Raw genomic sequence first — 13,434 nt, 5'->3', positions numbered from 1 at the left:
GTAGCCTGTACACAGACGTTGTTTTATTTTTCTTTTCGTTCTTTTCAAAAACATCGGCGAGCAAAGCAAGCGCGCGAGAACCTCCCCCACCACTACCCCCTTGCGCTGGCGGTCAATAAATCCCCTCCGGTTTAAATTTTATCACTGCCCTCGACGGACGTTGAAGAGAAAATAGAGGGTCTGCGAACAGGCTAACCCAAACCCTAACACATTGCAATAGAGTAAAGTTTAGATTGACTTGCATCTTAATATATTCGTCCCCAAATTGAGTTCGGTATATAAGATTATTACAAATTGAAATGTTTTTCAAAATCAAAGAGGAAGCGTTCAGAGTATTAAGTAATTTTGAAATGCAAATAGAAACGTATGTATATATTTAATATTTGTCACGTCACACTTTATGAAGAAAGCTCAAGGTACAGACTGTACTTGATGTACCAGCCTCATTGCCGCACGGAACTTCCATACAGTGGGTGGGCGAGTGGTTCGCTATTCTTTGAAGCAATAGGGTGGTAGTATAGTAGGTGGTGGTTCATCATGCAGGCTCGCGCGCACGAAGATGTAATTATAAAACCAATATTCAGGGGTACCCAACGAGAATACAGTTCAAACCACTTAAACATAGCATTGTTAAACGTATTTTAGTATTTAAACGGTAGATATAGGCATATTTTTATCCCCTAAAAATTTTTCATCTGTTCAGATTTCCTAGCTGAAAGTCTACTGATCCGAAAATTATAGGGATCAAAACTTACCTTTTCGAAAATTTCAGCCAGAAAAAGGCTCCCGAAAATTCTAGGTTACCTTTTCAGGGTAAAAATCCGTTAAAAATGGGCAATTATACCATTTTTTAGATGTTCGAAAATCCTAGGAGAGGCAGGCAAGCAAGGCCTTTTACAACAAATCGTCTTCCGAACAGATATTTTCTGAAAATTGTCGTTGGGTGCCCCCCAATATTGAGAGCAGGTTCTGGAGAAGTGTGTCATGCGAAGTGAATGCGTTATACCTAAGCAACATCGAAAACAGTGGTAAGCTCATTCTAGTATCACTGTGTTTACAACGATGAATAACCAAAACATTTCTTTTTTTAGAAAGAACGTCGAATGGAAAAAAAATAGGAGAAGAGTGTTCTGATTCATAGGCCTGAACGGGTGGGGATAAGATCATTAAAGCCTGCATTGAAGCCAGCACAGATCCCTTAGTTAACTCTTGTCGATACATGTAGCCGTGCGTATTTTAGAAATTTCAAACGTCTGGAAGATGCTTTCTCAATAATTCGGACGTGAAATGTGAGATAGTTTATAGATGTAGACGCTACATTCATACTCCTCGCAGAATTTTTTCCCCTGAATAAACAACTTTAACTTAAGTCAATCAATCAGATGAAGTATTTTTGTACTAGGTCACTCAAGCTGTCCGAACGGCTGAAGATTTTTAATAATAATAATAATAATGATGATGATGATAGTAATAATAATAAAAATAATAATTATTATTATTACGTACTGGGTGGTTACTCTAAACACCTAGAGAAGTCGGTGAGGAAGCTACTTGGAGCGAGAGCACTGGGCGTACTTGAGCGGATGCAGAAGTCGGTCATCTCAAACACTTTGAACATTGCCAGAACATTTAAGATAAATACTTAGTTAGGGCGCTAAGGACTCCAGTTTTTAGGTTTTTTTTTTTTTTCTTTCCTCTAGAAATCCAGAAACACAAGTTTGCTGATGTTTTTACTAAGATTTTTTTAGAGTATTAGAGTTTCATAGTATTCTAAATAGGCTTTTACTAGAGATAACCATATTATGATGGCCTTGTTTAGGTAAATAAGAGATAATGATAGTGTAAAAACTAAATAATTTTCTAAACAGGCTTTTAGAGATAATTATATTATCATGTTTTTGCGTAGGTTTTACAGAGTATAAGAATTTAATAATATTTTAAATTGGCTTTTTGAGTAGAGAGATTCATATCATTATGTATATTAGGATTGTATTAGGTTTCGCACCGACCTTTTTTTTACTTCTAAGTATAGCTTCTCAAGTGGTGTAGGTTACGTTATGCGCCCTATACTACTCATAATGTGGACAGCATTCCAAAGTTTTATACTGCGAGATAATAATAATAATAATAATAATAATAATAATAATAATAATAATAATAATAATGACAATGATAACAATAATAATGGTTTATTAACAGATCCACTGGATGGCTCTTCCCTGTTAAATTACATCAATTACGATAATTACAAAATAAATCAAATCAAGTTATTTACAAATTATGCAATGTACAATTAAAAAGTAGAAGCAGGATTACAGTAAAACTAACTAATTACTCTGTACTCTGTTACTTAAAAAATTCCTTGAACGTCTTAAGAATGTTTTGTAATCTTGACAGTTTCTAATAGTTTCTGGTAGATTATTAAATAGCTTCGACGCAATATCTTGGAAAGTGCCGTTTTCTGTCGGGACCACTAATCTAATACAATTGCTTGAGCGCACTTCCTTGCGACATTCCTGTTTTGCTATTTTAAGATAATCTGGCCAAGTCTCAGTGTTATGCAAAGCTTTAAAGCATGATTTGAGGAGATTCAAATCTCTTCTCTCATTGATTGGAAGCCAACCGATTTTAAGTACATCCCGAAAGATCTTAACATAGTGACCGAGTACAAAACTTGCGGCAGCAAATTGAACCCGTTGCAAACGGCGAAGTAAGAATTGTGGTAGAGCAGGGTAAAAAACCAGATCGGCATAATTTAGTTTTGACAAAATCAATGTTTCTGCTAGTTGCTTTCTAAGCTCATATTTGGCGAGATATTTCAGTTTTCTTAGTATTGATAGAGTGGCGTAGCATCCTGATACCGTGTGCTTGATGTGATCGTCCCACTTAAGATGTTCATTGATGTGAACTCCAAGCAGTTTGCAAGATTTTAAAACATTTTGAAACCGAATAAATTAATCAACAGCAGAACAGCTGATCAACGGTTGCTTTTGCGTGAGAGTTTAAAGGTACTTTTGATACCCTCTCTGTTGGCCGGAATTACTTCTCTAAAAGATATTTTATGCTAAGCAGCGAGCGATAAGTTGATGCAAAGGTTTTCAAAAAACTTTCTCAAACTCATTAATAATTCATTAAGAAAATACAAAGGAAATTAATGTTTAATGAGTGTTTGGAAATCGGATGAAACACTGCTTAGTATTTGCATCCTTAATTTCTCCTTCAAAAATGATTTTGTTTGAGAAGAAATATCAAACATTCGACACAGTGTTTCATCACCAGATGAAACACCTCGAAGTTCGCCAAAAATACTCCGCTGCGCGTCGTATTTTCAACTCTCTTCTCGGTGTTTCATCTGGTGATGAAACACTGCATTTCATGTTTGATATATTACTTCAACTTTAATTAAATTTGGAAATATAGCAAAAGATACATTGGGACTGGCCTGCAGTTAGCGAGGCTATTCGATGCAGGCCAGGCTCCAAAATTTACTACAAACTAGACAAATACAAAGAAATTAGACGTTATTTAAGTATATACATTTTACATTAAATAGATACTATTCTACTTAAATGCAAGGACAATATTAAAGTGGAATTTTAAAAATAAAATAAAATGAAAATAAAGGACAAGAGAATTACTTTTTCACTTTCACGATGATCGTATCCACATCAATATAGGAGTCTTCAGTTTCAAGGATATCGAGTAGCTTTTCTTTTAGTGATCTTTTAAAAGGTTTTCTCGGTCTTTCTTTAAGAATTTGACGTATCCCATTCCAAATTTTGACCCCAACACGCGAAAAAGCATTTCGTTTGACATTGAGTCGAGATTCTTTAGTATAAAAATGTTCAGAGGTTGAGGCACGTGTATTGTAAGTATGAACACTAGAAATTCGAAAGAAGAGTTTCAAAATATTATGCGGAGCAGTGTTTTTATTTACATCATACATAAGACTACAAACGGATTCATAATATAGAGACTGTAAAGGTAGAATTTTTGCATTGACAAAAAAAGGTATTGCGTGATCGTTTGTTTCAGCAAAATATATTAAACCCAGTGCGCGTTTTTGAAGGAAAAGAATTTGGTCAAGGAAAGTTTTACACGCGTTGCCCCAAGAGATAAGACCGTAAGTTAGATAAGGTGTAATTAGTTACTGATAAATATTTAAGAGGGTGCAAGTGGGAACAATATGTCTTAATCTCGCAATTAGCCCAATTGTTTTACTTATTTTATTTGTAATATGGGTCTTCCAAGATAGATTTTCATCGATTAACAGTCCAAGATATTTAATAAAGTTTTTGCGTTCAAGGGTAACCTTTTTATTGCTTTCATTGTCAAAAATATTAACCTGGGGATCATAGTTGAGTTGTTTTTGGTGTGGACGAAAAATTACATAGTTTGACTTTTTAATATTCAGGGAAAGTTTGTTTGAAGTCAGACAGTTATACAAGTTGTGTAATTCTGCATTTACTGTTAGTTCCAGTGTCTTTAAATCTTTATGAGCATAAAGAGCATTAGTGTCATCAGCAAAGAGGAAAAATTGGAGCTTGCTCTAACAATATTAGATGTCATTTATATAAAGCAAGAAGAGAAGTTGACCTAAGACAGAACCTTGGAGTACGCCGCAACTGATATTTAGTTTACTAGATATATGAGAGCCGATTTCAGTACTTTGTGTGCGATTTGATAAATAAGAGGAAAACCATTGATTGACAATTCCGCGGAAGCCATAATAAATTAGTTTATCAAGTAAAATAGTATGATTCGCAGTGTCAAAGGCTTTTTTTAAGTCAATAAAAACACCACATGAAAAGAGTTTTTTGTCCATATTGGTTTGTATAGTTTCTACCGCTGATTAGCACCTGCTTAGGATTGTTCACAAAAATGTTATCGATTAAGCTTGCAGAATTTTTGTGAACACGTGCTGGTTTGTCAATAGTTGGAGGGAGGTAACAACTTTGAAGAGCCAGTAAGAAGTCGCGACTGTAATTACAGGTTTCGATTTTTGTAGACATAAATTAAAATCACCTAAGAGACATTAGTTCTTCCCTGTCGAAGTAAATTTGTCGATAGTCTCTTCCAAGTATTTAAGAAAGCTCTCTGGAGAATTATGTTGACGGTATAAGACTCCACAGATTAAGTTTTTCTTCTTAACAAAAGAAATTTCTATTCACAATGCCTGAAAAGATTCGGTGGAAGTTTTTTCTAAAACTGAATAACTAAGTGTTTCATCGACAAAGAGGCCAACATCACCACATGCTAGAGGTGTTGGAGCTTGTTCAAAAACGTAACCGGGTATGTTTGAAAGGCCTGTATTCTCACTAGAATTGGTGATTTTAGTTTCCGTGACACCTATTATATTGAAGTGAATACCTAATTCTTGTAAATAGTGAGTCACTAGATTTTCGAGGTTACGATTAAGGCTTCTAATATTATTGTGAAAAATTGAGAGACTAGATTCAATTTGATCCTGCGTAAGATTATTAGTAAACTTCCTAAGACTGTGTGGAGAAAAATATCGGCTTCTAATACATTGGCTCATTAAAGCATCGTTATCAGTTTTTGGAGTGGTATTCCGTGAAATATCCAACGAGTTGCTCGTTGTTTCTTAGTATATACTTGCAGAGTGACATGATCATTTAGGCGATTATGTACGGAAAAAGAAAAATCAAGTCCAAGTGGGATATTTCACTGCACACCACGAAAAAGCATAACATAGCTACTTAATCCCTTACCACTCATCATGCCAGTTCTACGTATATGTCGATCCCACTTCCTTAATTATCTACGATCACTTCAAGAAAAGAAACTAATATGTTTTTAAAACTTCCACAGGCTTACGTGTGATATTGGAGCACGTGCTATTCTGATTTGTCTTTCTAGTTCCTGTTGCAATATTATAGGCGAGTTTGGATACGTTAAGAGACAACTATCTAATAATACATATTTGTCTGCTTTGTTATCACATTATTATCGTCTTCGACTTAACTTCGGTGTTTTAACACTTGTAAAGGGTACTGAAATGCGTCATTTCAGTGATTACTTCTTTCTTTGTGTTTGGTAGCCTGCATCAGTAACGGGCGCTTTATGCGTCAAGCGAGGCGAACGCGGCATTTTGCGCGAAGCACAACATGCGCGGTAATCGCGAAAAACTGACTTAATTGATTACCAAAATCAAACTACAAAAGACTTCTGTCTAGTTCCAATACGTTTGGTGTACTCAGTTATCTAATACGCGTAGGTGGAGAGGGACGAAGAGATATCATTCGCCTTGATAAGCTGGCGTCTCGTCAGTTCAATAGTCGAGTGCATATTTAATTAATAGCATAAGCGGTACACGTTAGCATGGAAATACCACCGAAGATATCGAGAACAAGTGCTTTTTCACCCCCGGCAGTGATAATATAATTCAGCAATAAAAATGCACAGTTGCCCACAACGTTTTTCATTTTTATACACCATAAGTAACGTCAGTTACAAGGTTCTAGATAATATAAGTGTCATTTATTCGCCCCCAAAACTTGACCTGGCAGATTAGGATTTGCGTACGTGCATGATCACATAATACTGATTTCCTAACGCGGTCTAGTGCTTATTTCTTAGAGTTTCCGTGTCGCGAGTAACAGACCGTATAAATTGCAGGGTGTCAATACAGCAGAGTAATTCATACACCATAAGAGTAGAGATTGTTTTTATTTCACAAAGTGACGGCCATTTACATCGCAATTCACGAGCACTCTGCGGCAAGAGACCTTTTAACTTGTATTCCATCGCACTACAACTGTTAGGGTACGAAGCACTCAACCACTCAACTATATACCCAATCTCTGTGGTCGAGATTGCTATATACGCTAATCACTTGACAGAAATTGGTCCACTCTGACAATGTGGCAAACTGCAAACTCCTCTTCTCATCAGGACGAAGCTGGAAACAGTAACTGCTCCTTTGAGGTTTCAAAGGAGATATTGATTTTTATAAACGTCCTTGCTCTTCTAGTGGCCCTGGTAGGAAACAGTTTCCTTGTCGCCGCTTTAACGAAGATAAAGGAACCACTTATGCTCCTTATCGCCAACATGGCTGCCTCCGATCTTTTGACAGCGATCTTTTTACTTCCCCGCTTTATTACATTTGCAGTTAGAGAATCTCCTGCTTGGCCGGTACAGGGGTTAGGAGGAACAATTTTATGTAAGATGTGTACGTTCTTAAGCGACACATCGATTTCAGTGTCAAGCCAGAGCCTGGTGATGATTGCAGTCGAACGTTTTCTTGCGTTCTTGTACCCGTTTAAGGCTCTTCTCATCACCGTAAGAACACGCCGCCTTTTAATTGCATCCACTTGGATTGTTGCCATGGCTATCCACGCGCCATATTTCATCGCCTTTGATCTCGTAAAAAGCCAAAATGTCACCAAATGTCGAAACAAATGGGAAATTGACAACAATTCTGCCTTTCTCAAGTACAACATATTTTTATATTTAGCAGTTGTGCTTATACCTCTTGTTGTGATCTCCATTCTTTACCCGATCATTGTGTGTGACCTGTGGAAAGACAAAATGGCCTCGCATCGAAGCTCAAAGGGCGTAAAATGTAGACGTCAATGTAACAAGAATTTATTTAAACTAGCTGCAGCGACTATATTGACATTTATAGTATGCTGGCAGCCTTTTGCAGTAATGACTTTTCTCATGTTCTTCGGCGCAAATCCTAAATGCAGCCAGGTATTTGATGTAATATTTCAAATATCTCAATGGCTGGCCAGCTCATATTGCGCAGTGAATCCGATAATTTGTTTTGTATTTTTGAGAAATTTTCAAGCTGAGCTTCGTATTCTTTGTCGACTGCGGAGAAATCATGTTCCTGCAAAGGCAAGGACCAGCACGGGATTAGTAGAGTGCAAAATTGAATTGCTTCAGAGGAGCTCTCATTCCCACTTGTCACTGCAAACAAATTCTTTGTAGGAATAGGACCTGTGGAGGCCAGGGTAGATTTAAAGGGTACTGTCGGAGGCAAGTAAATAGGGTATACTTAACGAAGTTACACACATGTGGTACCTAACTGTGGCTACTTTTCACTCGGTTGAAACGGCTACCTTTTTGGGTTTAATCAAGCGTCTTCCATGTGAGGGAATCCAAGATAGTTTCTGGATTGTATGCCGTGGATTCCGGTTTTCAGGTACTTGATTCCGGATTTGTTGTCATCTGAACTTGTATTCCGTATTCCAATGCCCAGGATTCCAGATTCTACAAGTGCAAATTTTGTTCGGATTACGGATTCCACACGCAAAACTTTCACGGATTTCGGATGCCCTTAAAGGGGGCGAAGCGTGAGAGGCTTTCAAAACCCGTTTTATACTCAGAACCGTTAGACATTTCTAGGACAGCAACACCCACCGCTTCTATTTGGACCCGCTCAATATATCAAATGCACGCCACTTTTCCTGGAGCTGAATTCTTAAGGATTTTATTCAGGTTCAAAAAGAGAAAGGAAAATTCGTCGTCGTAAGTTCACGTCCTCCATAAAACGGCAAATTAGGAGGTTTCACGTCGTAGTCGTGCAGTGGACATCAAAGAAATGTACTAAAAAGCGTGATGCACGTACAGAGCTGTTGTTTTGATCATTAAACCTATTGGCTTTTGAAGGTCGTCGCCGTTTGTGGTCGTCGTCATTGTTGCTTAAGCTCCCAATTATGTCCGGGACATTACGTTACACGTAGTGGACTTTAAATGTGGGCTATATATCTCACTCTGATTTTCATTTAAGCGCCGTCTTACTAAGGAGTCACCTTAAGAAAAACGCGACAGCGGGACTAAATGTCAACGGTAACAACAAAGCAGTTCCAACAATGTCCACCAGCAGTTCATGCTTGTTATTTTCGCGACACTTGTAGTTCGCGTCACTTTAATTTCGCGATTTTTTTTTGTATCGCGAAATTAGCGTGTCGCGAAAATTTCATGTAAAAACGTAGTTTGGATACGTTAAGGGACACAACTATCTAGTACTAGATATTTGTCAGGTTTGTGATCACTTTATTATCGTTTTCGCCTTTGGTGTTGTAATACGAGACCAACAAAACAGAATAACAGTTCATCCACAAACTTTTATTGATCATGGATCCCCGGTCCCCGATCCTCAATCTTTGTTCCTGGATCCACGATCCTCCTTTTCAAGAAACTAGTTGTAAAGGGCACCGAAATACGTCATTTCAGTAATAACTTCTTTTATTGGGTTGGGTAGCCTGCATCAGTAAAGGGCGTTTTATCGCCAAGCGAGGCGAACGTGGCATTTTTCGCGAAGCGCAAAACGAGCGCGAATCGCGAGAAAACTGAAGTTGTCAATTACCAAAATCAAACTACAACACCCTTTTTCTAGGTCTTATACGTTTGGTGTATTGAGTTATCTAATACGTGAACATGGAGAGAATCGAATGTCATTGAAGAGACCATTTTCCTTGATAAGCTGTCGTCTCGTGAGGTCAATTGGTCGATTGCATATTTGATAGGCCTTATCACGGTTTTGGAAGCCATCTGAACGAGTGGGCAACCACTTGAGAAATTACAGTGTTTGTATGAGAATCTAATGCCGAATAATTTCCTAAAACGGCTGTTCTGAAAAAAAAAACTTCCCGGGAAAATTGCGGACAAATACATGGCAAATCAAAAGCAAGCGCCTAGGGAAATTTAAGCACAGTTACCGCCCCAAAAATTTGGTAGTAAAATCCTTTCCTGTGTAGCTTTAGTTCACAATTCACATTTTTTTTTAGAACAGCCGTCTTATGGAAATTATTCGACATTTGATTCTCATTCAATCTTTAGTTATCTTGAACAAATGCTTGTACGACAAGGGGGCACCATATGTCAGTGAATTGTTTTTTAATTTTAAGGATGTACCATACAATTTAAGTGGGCTTAGCACAAGGCTGACTTTACCTCCCTTTAATCTGGGTCATCAGATGTTTGCAAAGTATTAAAAAAAGTTTACTAGTACTAGCAAAAAAACATTAGCAAAAAACTTTAACAGTGAAAGTTAAGGAAACAAATTTATTAAATTACATAATGTATACTAATAAATGGAGAAATGCGAAAAAAAGAAATGACTTTTTAGCGAGAAAATACGTTTATCAGTATTTAAATAATATATACCAATAAATGGAGAAATGGGCAAAAAAGAAGTGACTTTTTAGCGAGAAAATGCATTTATCAGTATTTATATAATATAGACCAATAAATGGAGAAATGGGCAAAAAAGAATGACTTTTTAGCGAGAAAATGCATTTATTAGTATTTAAGAGCGACGGTCAGGAAAAATCGACCAAAATCTTAATTTCGTGGCAAGGGTTGAAAAATCAATTTCCTTCATTTTTTGTTAATAGATAGCTCTTAGGTAGATAAGTATGTGTAATCAAATGGTATACTCGTGAAATTAGGGAGTAATTTCACTTGCGTTTTGTCCAAATCCTAATAATTTCCTTCGCCTAAAGGCTCGGGAAATTATTAGGATTTGGACAAAACGCAAGTGAAATTACTCCCTAATTTCACGAGTATACCATTTGATTACCTATTAACATCATGGGTGACGAATTACCTTAGCAATCGAGGATTTTTGACTTGTTTATCCTGGATCGTATCGATCGATCGTGAACTCCACTCTCTCAAACGTTTAGAGCTGAAATTTGGCTTAAGTTTTCAGAATTTTTCGACAACATACCTCTAAGAATCCTTCTTGATGTGCTCTTTCGTGTGTTCAGGTTTTCTAAAGCGTCTTTTTATGCCCTGACATCTTCATTCATGACATTTTAAAACTTCGTCGCCATCTTGAAACGGAGACGTACGGCAGGTTGTCATGGCAATTTAGTAATTTCACATGTGAAATTACAAATTAACGCTGAAATTTCGCGCCAAAATTAAGGAGTAATTCGTCACCTATGATATTAGAAACCTAATGTAGATTGTTCCTGCCAAAAGCCTTTTATCTGTGAGAAAAATTAGAAGATCGTTTTTTGATGTCGGAGTCTCAGACTGCCCTAATTTTTAACCTTAAATTCGCTAAAATCAACTTTCCTCGCGTTCGCAAATGAAGCCGCATGGAGAAATTTGGACACCTTCAATGAACAGTAAAACTCTTCTTCTTCCACGAAAAGTTACTTTCAGGGCAATAGAGAAGCTCGTCGTACAGAAATAATTAAAAAATGAGGGATAGGTTTTCTGGATGACAAAAATTTTCGACAGCAATATTTAGCATGCGGTATAACTCCAAATTCTCTTCATGCTATTTAAATCACACATTTAGACATTCATTTAAAACATACCTGGGAATTGGCTTGGGTTATTAAAGGAAATCTCTGTAAGACACCATCGAAGTTCAGGAATTTTCATTGTAGGCCGGCGGTAATTGTGTAAACACTTCCAATTTCGAAACGCCCAAAAGTAGATATTTACAGCCTAAAGGCTCGTTTTTCGTACTTCTTGTGGGTTTTCCATTGCTAAGTTGCTTTTTGCAACCAAAGAGTGGTGTGAAAAGGTGAAACTGGGTCAATTTTAGCCACTTTGAAACACTGAACTCTACCAGCCAGCGACTCTGCGTGACAATCTGTTCGGTGACTTCACGTGACATAACATACATTTGAAGAGACGGTCCAGACGGAGCCGTCAAAATGATAGTCACGGAATCAAGATAGTAACGCAACGTAATTCTTGAAAGAGTAACATTTTCGATGCCGACAGTCAGTTTTAGGGTCTGCCGGATTATGCCGGCATAATTTTGAGCATAATACTATACCTGGAGCATCAGGCATAATGCTGGCATAATACAAATATTTTTGGATTATAATGCCTCTGTTTCTGAAAACTGTGAGAGGTGTATGCAAATTTTGCCAGCAACTCGCTCTTAGCGACGCTCTAGAATGTACAAGTTGATAAAAGTGGGAATATTTTAACTTGGTACGTTAGACTCGTACCCAGTGCATTTTGCTAATATATAGATTTAGCCAGGGCTAAAAGCGAAGCTCTGGTTTATAATACGTGTAAACCAAAAAATTAAATCGTGTAATGCTAAACGGGGGACGACAATGAAAATGGCTTCAAGACTAATAGATCTAATTAGCAGAAAAACAAATTGCACGTGCAGCACTCTTTTTTGTCTTTCCCTTGGCGTTGTTTTGCACGACTACAACGCTGTTTTGTACGACTAAAACGTCGAACTTCCTAGTTACACACTATTTTTATGGAGAAATTGTCGTATGTGCTTACCCAATATTTTGTTTCCAGTGTTCATGTTCGCTTTTATTTTTCACTGCCGCTCATTTTCACCTTGCTGGCCGCTAGGATTTCTCATTTTCTCACTGCCGCTTTGAATTTCCATGTTTTTCTTCCTACGAATTTTCAATAACTCGCTCTAGCTCTTTCTCTGTTATCCACGTTAGTGTACACGTAAAAAATAACGCCGAAAAAGACACGACTTTTTTCTTTCTAAATGTCCGGGCGGCCATGTGATTTCATTCCAAATAAAACCTTGAGTTGCATTTGGGTTCCCATACCTGTTGATTGAGTTATTATACATTGGTATGCCTGTGGTGCGGACGGACGGTCGCTCGCTCGATCGGTGTACGGTCACGTGATTACCAAATTTTCTGGGATGGGTAGATTACCACATTTCCTTAGCTATGGGGCTCCACACACGCGCGCGCTTCGCGCGCGGTTGGAGCTCCGCTAAAATCCAAGTTCATTGGAGAAAGACATATAGTAAGCCTTTCAATGCCTCACAATTTCCGACCTTTCGCTTCCTCATCAAATGTTTAACTGAATAATTATTGTCTAACAATTCTTTCAAAAATGAAAGACTAGGAATGTTTATTAATGGTACAGGCCCTATGGGGGGGGGGGGGGGGGGGTGGGGTGGAAGTGTCATTTTTGTCCGGCATAATTTGAGCATAATACCCCCAGTCGAGCATAATTTTGAGCATAATACCCTAGTTTCACGGGTGACGCCCGAAAGCATAATCCTCTATTTTTCGAGCATAATCCGGCAGACCCTATATTTAATCGAACTACAACTGTTAGGGTACGAAGCACTCAACCACTTAACCACTCAACTATATATGCTCTGGGGTCAAGATTGCTATATACGCTAATCGCTTGACAGAAATTGGTCCACTCTGACAATGTGGCAAACTGCAAATTCCTCTTCTCACCAGGACGAAACTGGAAACAGTAACTGCTCCTTTGAGTTTTCAATGGAGATATTGATTTTTATAAACGCCCTTGCTCTTCTGGTGGCCCTTGTAGGAAACAGTTTCCTAGTGTCGCAGCTTTAACGCAGATGAAGAAACCACTTATGCTCCTTATCACCAACATGGCTGCCTCCGATCTTTTGACAGCCATCTTTTTACTTCCCCGCTTTATTACATTTGCAGTTACAGAATCTCTTGCTTGGACGGTACA

General features: G+C 37.8%; 2 protein-coding genes across 4 annotated transcripts in view; both read left to right on the top strand.

The window, feature by feature from the left end:
• The window catches only part of LOC140947424 (RNA-binding protein 41-like), a 72,385-nt gene that overhangs the window by 45,354 nt on the left and 13,597 nt on the right, over positions 1-13,434 (top strand). Inside the window, exon 9 of one of the 3 annotated variants that reach the window (XM_073396519.1) lies at positions 1,092-1,165. The exons of 1 other annotated variant lie outside the window; for it this stretch is intronic. In XM_073396519.1, coding sequence (XP_073252620.1) covers position 1,092 — 1 coding nt within the window. In that variant the 3' untranslated portion in view covers positions 1,093-1,165. Of the gene's footprint in view, positions 1-1,091; positions 1,166-13,434 lie in introns of those variants that run through there. One more of the 3 variants, XM_073396522.1, reaches the window with a different exon arrangement.
• On the top strand, positions 6,809-9,078 carry LOC140948498 (prokineticin receptor 2-like). The gene has a single exon (XM_073397740.1). It carries the CDS (start codon positions 6,883-6,885, stop codon positions 7,954-7,956), a length of 1,074 nt encoding a protein of 357 aa, XP_073253841.1. The 5' UTR covers positions 6,809-6,882; the 3' UTR covers positions 7,957-9,078.

Source organism: Porites lutea, chromosome 9, assembly GCF_958299795.1.
Source record: "Porites lutea chromosome 9, jaPorLute2.1, whole genome shotgun sequence".
In the NCBI taxonomy this organism is placed as follows: domain Eukaryota; kingdom Metazoa; phylum Cnidaria; class Anthozoa; order Scleractinia; family Poritidae; genus Porites; species Porites lutea.
The sequence above is the reverse complement of the archived record's forward strand: the minus strand, read 5'-3'. Positions and strand labels throughout refer to the sequence as shown.

Excerpts from the sequence above, each read along its gene's own strand:
- LOC140948498 (XM_073397740.1), top strand. The coding sequence starts at position 6,883 with ATGTGGCAAACTGCAAACTCCTCTTCTCATCAGGACGAAGCTGGAAAC.